The 18,515-nt window shown below is 25.6% G+C and overlaps 3 protein-coding genes across 3 annotated transcripts; 2 read left to right on the top strand and 1 right to left on the bottom strand.

Moving 5' to 3' along the window:
• Positions 1–1,041: 1,041 nt before the first annotated feature.
• On the top strand, positions 1,042–6,620 carry Bma-mlt-4 (ankyrin repeat domain protein 28, putative; the record flags this gene model as incomplete). The annotated part of the gene is made up of 10 exons (XM_043079707.1): positions 1,042–1,214; positions 1,489–1,693; positions 2,502–2,715; positions 3,170–3,321; positions 3,738–3,932; positions 4,001–4,204; positions 4,322–4,440; positions 4,896–5,064; positions 5,468–5,644; positions 6,456–6,620. 10 exons carry the CDS (start codon positions 1,042–1,044, stop codon positions 6,618–6,620), a joined length of 1,773 nt encoding a protein of 590 aa, XP_042935641.1.
• Positions 6,621–9,718: 3,098 nt separating this feature from the next.
• Positions 9,719–12,929, top strand: Bm8869 (Uncharacterized protein; the record flags this gene model as incomplete). The annotated part of the gene is made up of 10 exons (XM_043079706.1): positions 9,719–9,791; positions 9,973–10,123; positions 10,203–10,347; positions 10,642–10,801; positions 10,915–11,035; positions 11,428–11,473; positions 11,589–11,743; positions 11,978–12,107; positions 12,364–12,458; positions 12,782–12,929. The coding sequence occupies 10 exons, from the start codon at positions 9,719–9,721 to the stop codon at positions 12,927–12,929; spliced, it is 1,224 nt and encodes a 407-aa protein (XP_042935640.1).
• A 1,004-nt stretch (positions 12,930–13,933) lies between these two features.
• On the bottom strand, positions 13,934–18,305 carry Bm5660 (Uncharacterized protein; the record flags this gene model as incomplete). Its single annotated transcript, XM_043079705.1, has 11 exons — positions 13,934–14,041; positions 14,287–14,412; positions 14,779–14,956; positions 15,193–15,261; positions 15,582–15,745; positions 15,981–16,121; positions 16,268–16,484; positions 16,731–16,873; positions 17,233–17,306; positions 17,746–17,836; positions 18,243–18,305. The coding sequence occupies 11 exons, from the start codon at positions 18,303–18,305 to the stop codon at positions 13,934–13,936; spliced, it is 1,374 nt and encodes a 457-aa protein (XP_042935639.1).
• Positions 18,306–18,515: the final 210 nt, after the last annotated feature.

The raw sequence follows: 18,515 nt of genomic DNA, 5'->3' as shown, positions 1-18,515 counted from the left end.
ATTAAAAATGTTTTCTATTAAAATTCACGTTTTTTTCTACATTAGATCTCTCAGAACAGATTTTTGTGCATTAATCGAGCTGAAAATATTTAACAAAGAAAAAAAAAATATACATATATAATTTTGTTGAAGAAAAGAAAGAAGAATTAATGCTAGATCTGATTTGATTTTTCTAATTCCTCTGCAGTAAATAATTCAGTTCCAAAAAAAAGGAAAAACATGTGTGTGTGTGTGTGTGTGTGTGTTATATCATTTCTGAATTTACTATCAGATTTACGATGGTACAAGCAAAAAGTGGTGGCAGAAAAAATAGGAAAACTGTTTTATTTATTAATTAACTAAAAAAAAATACAAAAATAAGCAAACAAAACTAATAATAAATAAATGAAATTAGCAATAATTTAGCTAACTGTATAACTTCATTTAGGATTATCACAATTGAGTTGTGACATTTAAATATGCGATAAAATGTCGTTAAACATTGTAAATTCAGCAGAGAAGACATCATGAAATGATGAGATCACCGCCGACACTGCCATGACTATCACCACTACCGCCACAGCCAATGCGACATGTGCACATGTAGTGGAACAATTAAGAGGAAGATAAGGTGATAGGGAAGAATATATTTGAGGGTTAAAGATGGTTAGAAATGAGAGTTGACTGTTGTTGATATTTTAAAATGTGATAAGAGTAAGAGTTGTAACTATTGGTAAACAGTTTAAAGTAAGTAAATTAGCAAATAAGCAAATGGTAAGTACTAAGTAAGTAAACTAAGTAAACTGGTAAAATGTTAAGATTAACAAATATAAGAAAATAAGAAAAATTATGGATAAAACAAATAATTATAAGGTGAAATGAAATTTTTTAATTTATAATTTCTACTCAACATGTATTGTCGTTATTTCCTGTTTTCGAAATTTCAATCGATATTCTATTTGTGTGAAATAATAAAACGTTTTTATGTCTTTTTTTTTCTTCCTTTTTTTTTCTAGAAAGTTTATAAATTTTAAAGGAAATTTTAATCGAAAAATTGTATTGATGAATGCTAAATTTTTGGAAGCAATCGATTTGCTACGAGATAATAATGTGACACAATTTGAAAAGCTAATAAAACAGTTCCCGCAATTGCTTGAGATACGACGTCGTGGACGTTCTCTGCTTACCTATGCATTACTTTACGATCGTTTACGAGCTTTACAAATTATCTCAAAGTATGATTTAAATTTTATAGTAATTTTTATAGTGTATTTCATGCAATAAAAGTTTTAAAAAAGACGAGAAAAGATCAAAAAAAAAAAAAAAAAGACTAAAAAATTTAACTTCGGAAAAAAAAACTAAAAAAAGACTTGCTATTTTAGTAAAAATTAATTGTTTTCTATTAGAATTTGTTTTTTTTTTTCTTTTTTTCAATTATAATAATCTACATTTTATTTCAACTATTATTGATAATTAAATGTAAACCTCTAATTATTTCCATTTTTGCAGACGATCTAAATCATCATTTGACGGTGAAGATTGTTCGGAAAGCGCTTTACATTGGATTGCAAAATTTGACGCACGTAAATGTTGCAAATATTTGCTTAGTTTACCACGGCAATATTCCGAAATACCATGGATTGTGATAAAAAATAATCGGCAAATTACACCCATTCATCTTGCTGCACATTATGGTCATGTGAAAATTTTAAAAGTATCATTTTTAAAAAAAAAAAAAAAAAATATTTTAATTTGAGAAATTTTCACTTTCATTTCAATTTTTCAAAAAAATATTCAATTATTACAAACAACAAAAAAAAAAAAAATTTCGCAAATAAAACCATAGAAAATATTAGCAATGTTTATATATTATGTTTGATAATTTTCAACTTTTCTTTTTTTTTTTTTTTTTTTTTTTGAAAATTTTGAATATACCAGGATAAATTTAAATTAATTTAAACTACATGTAACACATAAATTTATGTATTAAAAATTAAAAAATACAAACATCCAACGATGTTATTTATTTCTGAAACATTTCATATTACTTCTTTTTTCCTCAATTTTTATGATTTCAAAGATTTCAATTTTAACTATATCCTTAACATACACATTCAAAAATGATTCAAAATTACATCCCTATAAGTTAATGTTCTTGTCGTTTTATTTAAATATCTTTTTGTTTATGTTTATAATAATTAAACGTATTTTAGAGAATTGAAATGAATTAAAGTTATCAAATCAGAATATAAAAATTCATGTTTGAAATCTAAATCTCAAAAAAATATATCAAATATATCGGTACATCATCAAATTTAACATGAATTTGTTGCCTTTCATATCCACGTCATTTTGTTTTTTCTTTATTTCATATATGATTTCTGAAAATTTAATTTTAATTAAAATATATAGCATAAATTATATATGTACCACAATTATTGAAACATATCAAATTTAATATTTAGAGAAATTTAATTTAAAAAATTTCTTTTTTTCTTTTATTTCGTTTTTTTTTTTTCAAGATGTTACTTCAATCTACCGTATTGGATAGTGAAAATTTTTATCAAATGGTAAATGATAACGTCGGTCGATCACCGCTGCATTATGCTGCATGCACTGCAAGATTGGAATGCTGTGAGGTGCTGCTTGATGAAAAACTTGGATTGCCGGTGGATCAGAAGGATCGAAATGGACATACACCATTAATGTGTGCTGCTGCTAGCTGTCATCCGGATGGTTCGTTCCATTCATTTAATAAATTTTGCAAATGAATTTTAAGAAAAGACAATGGAAGGAAAGAAAACATTAAAGAAATTGTTAATTTAATTAGTTAAAAATAATTGGGAAAGTAAGTATATATTAAATGAAACAATTAAAATTCTTTATTTCCCAAAAAAAAAAAAAAATTCATATTTCTTATTTGAATGACAAAGAAAAAATGCATAAATTTTTTTGCATAAAAATATTTTACTCTTTGAATTATTTTCTTTCATTACATTATTTTTTTAAGTTATTTTCCCACTAATTTGGAATGGAAAAAATAATTAAATAAACTACATTTTTCTTTACTTTTATTATTTCATTCAACCATGTAAAAGCAATTTACTTTTAACTTAAAAATTAACCATGAAATTTTAGAAATTTAAATTCTATTTGTTTTTTTTTTTTTTTTTTTTCAACTTGATTATAGCACCAGAAGTAGTACGTTTATTGGGAAGCCAAAAGATAAGTTCAGTAACAGCTCGTGATAATGTTGGTCGTACGGCAATGCATTTGGCGATAATTGCGCAAAATACGACTGTTGTTGACATTTTGCTCAACGAATTGCAATGTCCTTCAGAGGTGCATTTCACGTTTTTTTTTTCAATTTTCCTTTATTGATTAATTAATAGTAATATTTAATTAACAATTTATTAGTTATGAAATTCAATTAAAGAAGTTTCATGATTTGTAAACTTTTTTGTGGAAAAATTTTTAAATCTTATTACTTCTTATTATATCATTTCCACAGTTAGGCTTATCAATCAATTAATTATTTAGGTTCTAATTAGGCTTACTTATTAGGTATACTTTTCACTTATTAGCTTAACCATTTGCAGTTTGAAATTTTTGCTTTTTTTAATGCTTACACATTAAAATAAAATAGATTTCAAATTTATTTCAAATCCATTGCAAAGAGTTTACGGATGAAAATTTAAATTGGCAAAAAAAAATTTTTTTTTTTGTTTTGTTTTTAATAGAGCAAACTAAAATTTTAGACATTTGATAATGATGCTCGTACACCGTTACATTATGCAGCAAAACGTGGTTTCGATGAAGTGGTGAAGAAATTGTTAGCAGCAAAAGCACGTAATGCTACACGTGATTGTTACGGTATTTCACCGGCGCATTACGCTGTACTGAATGGTCATTGTAATGTTGTTGATCAATTAATGATATCTGCTGGACGAATGGTTATTACTTATTGAATAGTTTAAAAGAAAGAATTAAACAAGGAAAGAAAATGAAAAAGGAATTTTAGGAGCAATATGATAGTGATGGACGATCATGTTTTATGTGGTCAGTAATTGCTGACCAAGAATTATTAGTGCAACATTTCTTGGAATATTATCAACCAAATCGTAATCATAAAGATAAATATGGTTATACAGCGCTTCATCATGCGGCGCATATTGGAAGCTTACGTTTGATAAAATTATTAGTAAAAGAAGGATGGAATATTCATGTATGTTATTATTATATTTTAACAAAAAAAAAAATAAGAAATTGTTAGTTGTTTGAATTTTTTTTTTAATTCTTAAATTTTAGAATTAATCGAAATTTTTAATCATGATTAAATTAGGAAGTAGATGAAACTGGTGCAACAGCTCTTCATCTTGCTGCAGCCAAAGGTTTTACCAATGTAGCTCGTTTATTAGTTATGGTTGGTGCTAATTGTGAACATATCGATCAACAAGGAAGGTTATATTAAATTAGTAAATTGTGAGAGACTGATTAATTGAAAAGATTGTAAAATGTTTGTATTTGAGAAATGATATAGGATTAGTTGAAGTATATATGTGTGTGTGTGTGTGTGTGTGTGTATTTGTTGGGAAATTCTACATAATTTGAAAAACTTAAAAATTACTCGATATATTTGAGGAATAGTTGAGGATTTCTTTTTCGAAAACTTAAAATAATTTAAAAAGTTTTAAAACTAGCCAATACTTACTAATGTTTTATATTTTTTTTCTTTTCTTTTGCTAATATTTGTGCTGTATTCCATTAATTCTAGAACTTTCAAATTCGATTCTTCACACTACATTTTGATTTTTTTGAAGAAAAAAGAAAACTTTGTTGCGATTCTGAAAATTAAAGGATTATTTGAAATGAATTGCTATTTGAGCATAATTTATTTTTGTTTTATAATAATTTAGAACTCCGATATTTTATGCATGCTTGGGAGGACAAGCGCATACATTAAGCGTTATGGTGACAGAATTGAATTGCAAAATAATGCATACGGATAAGCTTGGACGAACTGCGCTTCATTGTGCTGCATTTGGTGGTTATATTGCATGCATTGAAGTACTTATCATGAAAGCTGTTTGTTTTATACTTTATTATTTAAAATTTAAAATGATTCAACATATGAGACTAATATGGAAGGTAATTTGAAAGACTATAAAATTAATCATTTTAATGAATCAAAAATATTAGTAATTGTATATTTTAATTTATGTTTTTTCAAAAAAAAAATAAAATAATTAATTAATTAATAAGTAAACTGAATACTAATCGTAAAATAATTCATTTAAACTAATTAAAGTTTCTTCTTCCCTTTATTTTATTGTTGTTTTCCTTATTAAAAAAAAAATCAACAGTTATATTCAGTATACAGTATACACAAATAATTCAGATAAGAATTTTTGTTGACAACAACAACAATAATAATAAGAGTGACAGCAACAATAATAATAATAATAGCAGTAAAATTTATATTTTTTAGGATTGTCTCATTCATAAGGAAGATTTCGATCAATTTACGCCAATTCATATAGCTTGTGAAAGAGGTAAATATGATTGTGTGAAATATTTACTGAAATGTGGAGCAGCTGTAAATGCATTTGCACGGATCGACGATTGTACACCGTTAAGTTGTGCACAGGCCAATGGTCATCAACAGGTAGGAGATATGAAATATAATTTAATAAGTATCGATAAGATGAAATTTGGAAGATACAAGAAACAGTTAATAGTTGCGTATTGCAGGAACAGCTGAAATTTGAAATTATAAAGAATAGCTAATTCATTGAATAAGATTAATGGATTATATGAATTATTGAGGAATTTAGTGATTAAATAAAAAAAATAGAAAGGATAGCATTGCAATTTAGGATGAGTAAATTTTTGAATTCCTTCCACTTTTTTCTTTTCTAGTTAAACAGCAGAATGGAGAGGAAAAGATTGGATAGGAATAATTCTTTTCTAAATTGACAGTTTTAAATTTGCTTCATGAGGGAGAAGCTTTCTGATAATTTGGGATTTTATAATTTTAATCAAATATCATTAAAAAATCATGAAGAAATGACAAGAAATTATCAAAAAATACTAGTAAATGATCAAGAATTACCAGGAATCAGCAATGATTGATCAAAGATTGCTAGGAATTGATGATCAACAGTAATTCTGATTAGGAGAAATCAGTAATAATCTAGCATATTTAAACATTTCTTGAGACAATGATAACAAAAAAATAAACTATGGCTTCAAATTTACCAACTTAATTTGAATAGCATTAAAATTTAAATAGTACTAAAATCTATGGTACTTTAAGACTTAGTTCAAATTTTTTATTTAATTTTGAAAAAAATCTGTTTTTTCATCGATTTAAAAAAAAAAAATGAAAACATATGCATAGTTTTGTGATGATGAATATTGTGAGCATATATGAATAATATATTTGAATGAAATAATTTTTTTTTTTTTTTCTTCAGATTGTGAATTATTTATTACGTAATGGTGGACTGTTTCCATATCAGTTACGGAATTTGGCCGCTTTAATTATTCAAAAATGGTGGCAACAACATTCGAGATTACGACAGTTAAGTAATCAAAAAACAAGAAAAAGAGAAAAAATAAAAAAAAAGAAGGTCCAGTAAAATGATTCAGTCAAATACAACAAAATAGTGAAATAGTAATTTGAATATTTATTGTTCTGAGACAAATTGTTACTAATTAAATACCAAATTTATTCAACAATATTAAATGAAAATGTACCGATGAAATCTTTTAATGCGAATTTTTTTTTTTTCTTTTTCAAATTTAAGTATTCAGTATTATTATTAAATGAAATGAATTGGTAGATAAAAAATATGAAAATTAAATACTTCTAATCATATGCTATCGATGATATATTCATATGGTTTTTTAAAAGCTTAGTTTTTTATTGCATTATGCTACAATGATATTAATTTATTCTCTTTTTGAAATATTTAAACTAATTTTTAAAAAAAATAATAAAATTTGTATCAAATATTTTGTACTGTGTAAAATTGTGTGGATTTTTTTTTTTTTTTTTTTCAATATATTGTTAGATAGTTCTATGATGATAATTGAGCTAATAGAATGAATCTGCTCAAATTAACTTTTTTTTCTACATTTAATTATTGATATATTAATTAATTTTGCTATGTTAATTAGGAGCGATAATAAAGAAAACATATTGTATGTATAATTTTTTTTTTTTTCACAAGAAACAAATCTTGAAAATGAAATAATAAACATTTGGCTTCAATTATCAAAAATTTTGTCATTCCAATAAAATTTTTGAGCGGTTATAAATTTAGAATTTTCAAGTAATTTTTTTTTTTTTTTCTCTCCTAAAATTTCCTAAAATTGTTGTATTTTTTATTGAATCGCATACTTTTGTACATATCACTGCATTTTTTTTTTTTTTTTTTTTTTTGAAAAGTTTGTTATTGTCAGTTAATGTATGAAATATATTTAATGATGCCATCCTAAATATATTTGATGAAATGATTTACACAAAAAAAGAGCTGAAAACTGAAAACTTTTAGCAGAGCAAACTGAAATTAATTTTAAAAATAATAGCGTCATTTTTGCAGGCAGAAAAAAAAAAAAAAAAAAGGAAAAATGCTAACAAATATAGTCGAAAAAACTTTCTTCTTTGTTTAATTCCAAAATTTTAGGAATTTTTTTAATAATGCGAATCTGATTTCCTTATAACATAAATTCATTTAAGTTTTCAGATGTTTAATTGACTATTTGCTTTCTTTCTTTCTTTTAAAATCCATAGATATCAAATATACTTCTGTTAAAATAGTGATTTGTTTATAAAATGAAGTTGGAGATGTTAAACAGATTTTTAACAGATAAATGTTAGTGAAATAGCTGTAATAAATCTTTTCCTAATGAAATTCTCCTAAATTTCATCAGAAACAAACATAGCATAAAAAAATAAACAAAATTAATTATTGCACAAAACTGACATTTATATCATAGATTTAAATCGGACCAATTTGTATTTTTGACCAATTAAAAAATGAGCAAAATGTGATTGGCTACTTTGCAATTACTGCAGAAAATGTTCAATTTTACTAAATTGTGATGCGCAAATGTCCATTGCTATTTAATATATTATCTGTTTGTCATTTTGAATATCTGCGCATTATTTCGAGCGACCTAAATGATTGTATTGTTAGCTAATTGTAAATAAACCATTAAGTAACCTTGAAAATTTCCCGCAGCACTCATTGAAGATAAACTCATGCATAACTGAACTGAAAACAGAGGATTTGAACGCAATAAAAATTAACGATTTTATTTGCTATTTAAAATTTCTCAAATATCAATAAGTGCAATAAGATGCAGAAAAAGAAATTCCTAAATTGGAATTCAATTACATAATATTTTTCCTAAAATAGTAATTTTAGTTTTGATAAGCTAAACAGAAATTAATATTGCAAATTTTTTAAAAAAAAAAGGAGCATTTTAATAACAATAAATAAATGTACTGGAATTTTTTGGAAAAAAAATTTTCCTCATCAAAATTTTTTTATATAATTAATTTAAAGTTTATTAAATGAAATATTAAAAAAAAAAAAAAAAAAAAAAAACCTCGCAATGCTAACATAATTATAAATTGCTTAAAATGAATATGTTATTTATCGTAATTATATATAATATCATAATTATATAGGTGCAATCGAATTTATTACTAATTCTCTGTCAAATAAACCATTTTTAGACTTTGTTTGAAATTTTCTTACGTTTTGTAACAAATTTGATCTAAGATTTTTGTCTTTCGTTCACAATTCATTGTCAATCTATTCTCTATCACAAATTATTACAATGATAAATTATTCATTTATATCATTCACAGTATCGTCACAGTAATGACTTTTTGCTTTTTTTTTTTTTTTTTTTTGAATTAGTGGGTTTAACTTCCATTAAAAATGGGCTTAGCTGGAAGTTATTGAAAATGGCCGTATTGAAATTATTGAAATTTGGCAAAAATAATCCTGCTATTTTTAAATGAGTCCAGAAAAAAAAAATTGAATTGATAAAATGGATATCATATTTTCTTTGATCAAAAATTTTTGATTTTTGACCATTCATTTCAGTTTTTGAAAGTTTTGACAGAAATGCAAATTTATTCAATTCAATGAAAGACTTTTAGAGGTTTTAGTTAATTCTAATATCAATGAAAAGTTGATTTCTGATTTTGCCTAATAAATTATCAGAAATATTCCATAGTGTATGCCACTATTCAATGCATAAAAGATGACTGAGAATAATTTTTTTATCATTGTTTGAAATTGTATTTGATTTTTTTTTTGTATTCGGTTTTGTTTCACCTAAAATTAGATTTAGATTTCACATATATCATCAATCATTTTTAGAATTTATAGTTAACTCGTCTACTGCCATAAATAAATTCTTAAATTCTTTAAATTTTAAATTTAATTTTAAATTTTAAAACAAAAAGGAATTGTAGCATTGATTTTGAGTGCTTCACTGAATAACATTAAATTTAGGTTTAAATTTCATATATACGAATCATTTGTTAAAGGAGTACAATAAATTGGCTATATAAAAAAATTAGTGCATAATGAATATGTTCAAACTTCTATGAGATTAAAATTCATTTATAATAGTAAATCAAATTGATGATGTCTTATAGAATCTTTCGACATATCATTATTGAATATTTTTAAATTCATAGTTTCAGATAACAATGATTTTAAAATTTATTGTGCTTACATTTGTTACAAGCCATGCAATTCCAACAGACATCATTTCCACAACAGGTAAACACCTTTAATTTTTTTTTTTTTTTTTTTTAATTTTGCTCCAAGTAAAATAACTCGAAATGACATCAAATTGTTGTGATACACTATTCATATTTTTAAAAAATGAGTGTTGCATTTGTTGTTTAAGTACTTGAAAAAACAAAGAAGCTAAATGAAAAAAATTAAATTGAAATTTCAGAAGGAGTGGATGATAAAACATATAATGAAACTGAAATTCAATATGTCAACAAACTATTAGAGAAAGTTTTTGTATGTACACCAGTGGGAGAAGCTATTGCTCAACACTTAGCTAATGATGATTTAGAAAATATGGCGTTAGCTTTGCTTATGTATTATTATATTATTGCAAACATAGCAGTAAATAAAATAAATTATAATAAAAAATAAAATTGATGTATCATTTTGTAGAAATCTCCCTGTGATGTGTGAAGCTGCGAACTTTGTGCTAAACCGTCGATCTAAAATGCTGCATTACCGAGATAGCAAAATAACTCCGTCATATTTAGTAGAAGCATTTAAACGAATATCTGAAATAAATTGCACTGATGATGCAGTATGTTCAATTTATTATTGCTATTGCTATTAAGTTTGAGTATAATTATGATAACAATCGATTAAAAGATGTAATTCAAAAAAGTTTGAAAAGTTTTCCTTCATTTAATAAGAAAATTCATCATCAAATAAGTTCAAAAAAAAAAATAATTTTATAAACTATTGGAGGATAATTCTTCTTAAATTTCCTAATAGTATAATTGAAAAAGAATGAAATAAGATAAAATTGCTAGCAATCAAAAAAAAAAAAAAAAAAAAAGTTTATATACTAAAAGATTTAATAATATAATTTCAGTATAGATGTAGTGCTATCGATTATCTTTGGTCACCAAATCATGCTATTTTATTTAACAGCGAAAAACCGATTAATATAACTGGCATTGCGGCATTTTGTTATATACTTGTGATTACACCACAAAAAGATCATCTAAAAATATTTAGGAAAGTTGTAATGGGTTAGGAAATTTTTAATGGATTTTTATATAGAATTTTTATTACAACTAATAGCTAAGAAATGATAAAAAAATTAAAATTCAATAAGTGAAATAATTGTGATTTGCAATTTTAGGTAATAATGGTTCATTTGTTCCCGATGAAATTAAAGGAAGTCCAATGAATGGAGTGATTATTCCATGGATGCCATCATCTTTGGATATCAATTTAAAATATGTAAGCGTAATGAAAATTCGGTTAGTTATTTTCGTAACTTTTCTTCACCAACATAAAATGTAAATTTGAAATTTAAAGTTAAAACTATTCAATGTTGAAGTTTATTTGTTATTTATTATAATAATTAGAAATATCTAGATTTTGAATTGTTTAAATTTGTTTTTTTTTTTTTTTTTTATAGCAAATATATTGTTAAATGATTAGTTGAATGGCAATGGGACTGTAATTTGTGTTTAATATACGAATAAAAAGAAAATTGAAGAGATAGTAATAAAATTAATTTAAAGTATTTAATGTAATTCATTGCACTTTAAAAAATCAACGCAAAACATTTTGAATATGAAATGACATTTTTTATTTAAATTAAATTTTTATACCATATTTATCATTAATATTTAATCAAAATTTTCAGTAGTGACGATTCATACAATTCTTATCAATCATTGAAAAGTGACGAAGTAAGTTTGTGAGAATCTAATTGGGTCAGAAGACATGAGTACTGCCATTAAAGTACTGCCATTAACAAATTAAAATTGATGAACATTTTGGCGAAATGATAATTATGAATTTCAGGATGAAGTGAAGTTGATCATTTTAATTTGTAGTGATGATGAACGTACTAGAGAAAATGCTATAAGTCGAGCATTAAATGCAACCGAAATGATCAGAGAAGATTTGGGTAATGCACCAATTTGTGTTGTTGCTCAATCGGATACTCGAGAAAATGTGTAAGTTAGACTTTATGAATTTCTTGGTTAATCTTTGGAATATAATGTGAAGGAATATGTGACTTTAACCACGAAATGTTTAGCAAAATTATTTTTTTTTTTTTAATTTCAGCTGATTGATATCAATTATTATACACGAATAATTTTCTTGAGGATCTCAGAAATAAAACAAATGCTATAATAATTGCAAATAAACAACGAATAATTTTATCATTGTAGCAAAAAATATTTCAGTAGAGAGAGTCTTGGATGGTATCGAGATAGTTCAGTGATAGTATTTTACGGTTTGGATATAAGTGCATCGACTCTTCTCGTAGATACTAAAGATGACAAAATATTGAAAGCAAAGTTTGAAGACTGGAAGGTTTTACATATATATTCACTTTGACTGATTTTTTTCATTAGCTTTAGTTTATTCTTTATTATTAAAGTTATAAAGTTGTTTTCTTATTGTCTAAATAAACTTGTTAAGTCTTTAAACTTTTAGTTTAGATTTTCTTTTTTTTTTTTTTTTTTTTTATTTCTTATCGTATTTTTTTATCTTACTTTTATGTTCCGTTGATATTTTTTGAAAATATTTTAAAGTTTGCTAATTGTGTAAAATTATTCTTTTTCTGTAGGAGGAATTTTTCTTCCTTGATAACTATCAAACAATTGCATTTCATTTTACGATGGTCAATGGCAATGAGCCTGAAAATAGTGAAGAAATATTCAGGTAAGATATTTAGAATGAGAATATTTAAAATATTTATGTAGATAAAATACGGGTAGGGTAATTCTGTTAGGTAACTAATAGAGCCATGTGATTGATTAATGGTATACGTTTCAGTATTATAATATTCATAAGTATATTAAAATCATGATTGCATCACATATGTCACTACGCTAGTTGAATTTAAGTTTCTTATGCATTTGAAAATTGACGAAAGTCATAAACTCGTCAAATGACATACATAACTTCTGTTATTGGGTTTTCGTATTTTAACACGTCCAATCAATTTTTCATAATCTTCCATTAATAACATTTCTTTTTTACAGTGAAATATTTCCACACATTCCGCTAAGTACGTTACGTTTACTTAATGATTCATCATCGATAGTTGGATTAAATTATCAAATTGGAAAAGAATTTCGTTTTCTTGCTGGCCCCACATATGCAATAGTTGGATTTCGAAAATTCGGTTAAGAAAATGCGATTGAGAGGAAAATGATTGATATTATTTGATTAATTGTTTCACTAATAGATTTAAATATATATTTGTCGAATTAAGTAGCTATGGTAAATATATATATGTTGATAAATCGTTTTATCTTTTTATTTACAGTTGTATTACAGAAACATTGTTATGAAGTGATAAGCATTTGTTAAAATATAAAAACGGATGAGTTACTTGAAGCATTAAATGATATGTAAAATGAATAGTAAATTCTTGTGTTTTGTGTACTATTAATTAATTAATTAAAGACCTATAACCAGTTAGTTGTACTTCTTATTTCAGTATTGCATCAGTTCTTGTTATCGTTTTCTCATTTTATTCACTTATAGTCTGTTTACCTTCTCAAATTGAAATCTGACAAGGCACTATCGACGTTTTCTGCGTCGGCCGGAAAAGCTAATGTGAGATAAGCAAGTCAAATTAATGAAATGTTTCTTTTGTCTGGCGGTACTGATGAGGTAGGATTCTTTCTGCGCTATCATTTCTCTCCGTATCGCGAATTATACCAAAACAATAAGATTAATATTACTAAAGACTAACAAAACTAATTAATCACTTTTAAATTGTAAACAATCCTACGGTATCATGAATTATCTCTCCTTAAATCTAGTTTCTTAAGATTCTTCACACATGTAATTTTTATCTCAGACACGCCCAATTCTCACTCATATAAATTCAATTCTAATAAACAAAACATTCATTATTGTCTTTATTGTCGACTATAAGCCCTCATAACCAATCTGAATTTCCTCCGATTTTATAAAGTCCATTTCTTCTGTTCAGGTTACTGATAGTAAATCAAATAAAAATAAAGATTTATTAATCTCACTGTTAAATAAAAATATTTATTAATCTCACTGCTGTATCACAAATATTCGAGTATCTGAAGACAAACCTTTCACGACAAAATTTAAACAAGATAGTGTCACAGTTGTTGTCAGTGAATCGTGCTGTTGATGCGTCGCAACTGTTGTCAGCGCGTCGTAGATGTTGTCAACTGTTGGCGACAGTAACACAATGGTCGAACGTCTTCAGCAGGTGCACAGTATCCTTGTTCACCGTACTTATCCAATCGAGTTATCTAAATGAGTGAATTTGAAATTTACATCGAGAAATCATTAAAATATAATGAATTAATATCGCCCAAACATCAAAACATGATGATTATGGATGGTGCATGTAATAATTACATAAACAAATAAAATCTGAATTAGAAAAGAAAATGAAAAATAGAAAACAGAAAAAAAAAAAACTGATACTGTTGAACAAACAGTAAGTATAATGCAACAGTAAGACAAAAAACAATAATGACACAAAGAATGTTACTTTTGTGATTATTATAAAGTTATCTTTCTCCTTTAACAATTGCGCTTCATATTTTCCATAACTCGGTGAAGCACTTACGACTATCTTTAAAACTGATTTATTTTCAAGTTGATTTGCCGAAATTACCTTAAAAAGAATTAACTGAGATAAAAAAAAAAAAAAGCAAAATGAGACAAAAATTTCTTCTTATTTCTAGGACTATTCAAAACTTTATAATGCTTACCTGGACGTAATTTGTGATATCATATTCTTATATGACTTTATCATTACTGAACATTGCTTATCACATTGTTTGTATCACCTTGTCACGTGAAATGCTATTGTATTGCAATTTAAAGGAAACTTTGTTGAAAGATTCCTTTCAATAAGCTTGTTTACCAGATTAGCTCTTCTGTCATAATATATTTTACAGTTATGCTACTATTTATGGGCTTCTCCTTCATTACCTATCGATTTTGCTTATTAAAAATTTGTGTAAATTGAAACTATCACTTCTATGAAATCAAGCCTTTCGCAGATTTCGGTGAGATTTTTCTGTTTTAAGAAATCGTTGATATCATTAATGAGAAACTGAGCGGCATTTGTCACATTATCACTGTGTATATCAGTCTTATGCCAAATTTGTTCACAAATGCAGTATTCATCCGGAATTTCCATTTCTTCACATGTCCTAGAAGTCATATAGTAAATTTAACAACTTCAAATTATTGTCCTATTGAAATTCGAAAAAGCTGAACAAATTTTATTTTTCTTAGCCATAAAATTAAGTCATAAAATTATAGTCATAAAAATATATCCTAATTTTAAAGTGATCTTCCATAATTTTATATTCTTCCTTTTGTCTTTCCAAAAAAAGAAATCAAAGGACAAAATATGTCACATCAAAATAGTTGCAGATTTTTTCACCTGTCATATAAAATAGGCCTTAGAATGCTCTTTGCACGAATGCCACCTCTTATGTCACCAAATTCATTTCTATAAGTAAAATAAATATTACAAACATTTATGCAACAAAGCATTTTCATTTCCGAAATTTTCAAAAATTATAAAAACTTTTTCTTTGTGAACCACTGAGATCCACTGTATGCACAAAACATAACATTGTGGTAAAGTTAAAAAAAATATATATAACAACAATTTTTATAAAAGTAAAATAAGTTTTTAGAATTTTTTTTTCCGCAAAATTTTAAATGAAACAATAAATTTAGACAAAGCCAATAGCAATGTTTATTTTTACTTTCTTTTGATAATAAATGTAAAAAGAGTTAATGGTAAGAAAAAAAAAGAAGCAAAACCTGAAATCGTGTTCATCCCATTTCTGGAAATTATCTTTCCTTGCATACCGAGCTATATCATATAATGTTGCATAGAAGTCAAACTGAGATGTATGCCTTCGAGAATTTTGTTTTAAATTTAAAATAAGCTGTTCATTTGAGCGTAAATATTTTGGTAATGCTACCTGAAAGGAAAGGAAATTATGATAAAGTTGACAAAGTTTTAATTTATTAGAAAAATGCTGAATTTACTTAGTCTAGAAATTTACTCTGATAAATCTTAGATTATGTAATAATAAAATCTACGATTTATCAATAAAATTAAAATTTTTTTAGGAATTAAAATTCTGAACTCCAAACATCCTTCATCATTTATCCTCGTTCAACTGCTTATTTCTTGTTATAAATATGAAATCTTGCCATAAACAATGGATTATTATCTTCCATCTGACCAGGACGAGTTGATCGAATATCACCAAATCGTAATCCGTGATCACCCATTAGAAATACGAATGAGTTATTCAAGTTGTTGACATGCTTACGAAAAAAATTAGCGAAATACTGTAAATTATAAATAATAGAAGAAATTTTAGTTGACAAAAGTATTATATCAATAAGTTTTACTTTCTTTATCACTGCTAATCACAGTATCATTAGCAAAAAAATGGAACAACAAAGGATCTGATATGTGATGATAAAAGACGAACCTTATCAGTACGATACAATCCGCTAGCCGAATCATGTGTCATCAATGATAGCCATATCACAACAAATTTTGAGATTCCATTATATTCGTCTAGGAATTTGCTAGCATAATTCATCACCTTGTGATAAGGTTCTTGGCAATCTGCTTTATAAAAATATTTCTCGAAATCTTTCTCTTCTTTGTTCGGTTGCTTTACGGTAGATCGCAATACCATAGCACTTCATATCAACAACAAATTATATTTTCAAATGATCATTTTTCTGACAAATTTTATATTATTTGGTAATTAATCATTCATTCATCTTTTATTCAGTATGTTATTCTTTATATCAATGATATGATAGTAAAAATATGAAAATTTTTAAAGTCGAGAATAAAAATAAAAGATCTTTTAATTTGACTTAAAATTTACTAACTTCACAATTTTTTAGATACTTTGACAACGATAATTTCAATTTAATTACTTGCAAAAATGATCGGTTGGCGGATAGTCATAACCTTTACAATTTGGCCAATTAAATGCACCAATCCAATCTTCCGCTAATATTGATGCATAACTTTGATTGATGAAATCATAAGTTACAGTTTCATTTTTTTTCACACCATCCTGAAATACAATAAATTGTTAAATTCGTTTATTTTAATTTAATCAGTTATTTAAGATGTGACAGAACGAGATGAAAGTTTTAGTGATCGAAAAAATTTTAAAAAATTAAAAATAGTTTATTTATTTTGCTTATCAATGATCAAAAATTAGTACAGTAAGTGCTGTGATTAAAATAATGAAAAACATTGATATGAATGAAATGAATTACAATTTTAATGCATTTGCACTTTTATCTTTGCAATCAGTAAAAGAAGAGAAGGAGAGACATAAAGAATGCAAAAAGTTAAACTTTGTCATCCATCTAAATATTTCGATTTGTCCTGTTGATGCGAAGTTTGTCAAACGATTAAGCAACTTACTTTACACGAATTTAAATACTCGGAATCACTTTTACCGGGAAAGTGGCGCTCATCCAACTGAGATATACGAGTTCCTAGAATAGTGAGAAAGTTAAAATTTTATTTTTGAAAGGAATAAAAATATAGCAATTTAATATATTCTAAAACTCTAATTTCACATTCACCAATAGACTAAAAAAAAAATGAAAGAGTTAAATTATAAGGCTTAGAAATTACGAGAATGAAAATCATTGAGCCAAATAATACGAAAATAATTAAAGTTCAGTTAATAAATATCAAACAGTCGAGTAGATGGAACAAAAACTTTGCGAAATTAAAATTCAAATGAATAAAATTTGAAAATTAAATAAAAGATAAATTAAGTAATAAATAAAACAAGTTGAAGGATGAAAATAGACTAAGGAAGAAGTTAAAAAATAAAAAGCTGAATTAAAAAATGAAAAACAAAGAAATTAAATTGAATAATATTTGCAAATTCTTCAAATCTCTTTCAAAACAAAAAGAAAAAAAGACCTGAAAATATAGCAAAAGCATTTGGTCGACTGTTAAGGCCAACTTTGTTATGATAATAAAATGTTGTCGCATCGTAAAATTGACGAAGAACCTCAGAATTATGGCCTTTTACACGAATTTCAAACGAATTTCAATAAATAATTTCAAAGTTTACTTTCCTTTAATTTCAAACTTCATCGACTTACTGTGCCCTTCCAGACAAAATTTTTAAAAAACTTTTTGTAACTTCGTTACTGCTATCATTAGTAATGGATATTGTACAATTTGCTTAACCGAAATGCTAATCGAAAGTTCAGAAAGTTCAGAAATACCTCTCAATGTTAGCATTTAAATATATTTTGTATAAATGAACTGAACAAAGAAGTGTATCTGTAACTGCTGATAAATAAGTTCAATAATCAGTTGCTGATAAATAAATTTTTAAATGTTATATGATAATAAATAATAAAACTGATGATAATTGATAAATGAAATTCAAAAAAAAAAAAAAGAATTACTTGATTAGTTTCCATGACTGTACGAATTCCGGAAGAGGATGAGGTAGAATCAAGCACAAGCATAAATACACCTGGATGCAATTCATCCTCCTCTTGGAATACCTTATCATTTTGTCTCACCAACTAAGAAAAAAACAATCGTTCTCATCATATTTTAGAAAAACATTTACCATTAATTTCAAATAATTATTATCGTTTATCACAAAAGTACAAAAAAAAGCGGAAAAAAAAAAGAAAAACAGTTTATAGTTCTGAATAAAATTGAAATTTTTA

The sequence above is a fragment of the Brugia malayi genome (assembly GCF_000002995.4).
Source record: "Brugia malayi strain FR3 genome assembly, contig: Bm_v4_Chr3_scaffold_001, whole genome shotgun sequence".
Lineage (NCBI taxonomy): Eukaryota > Metazoa > Nematoda > Chromadorea > Rhabditida > Onchocercidae > Brugia > Brugia malayi.
This window is presented reverse-complemented; position numbering and strand designations above follow the sequence as displayed.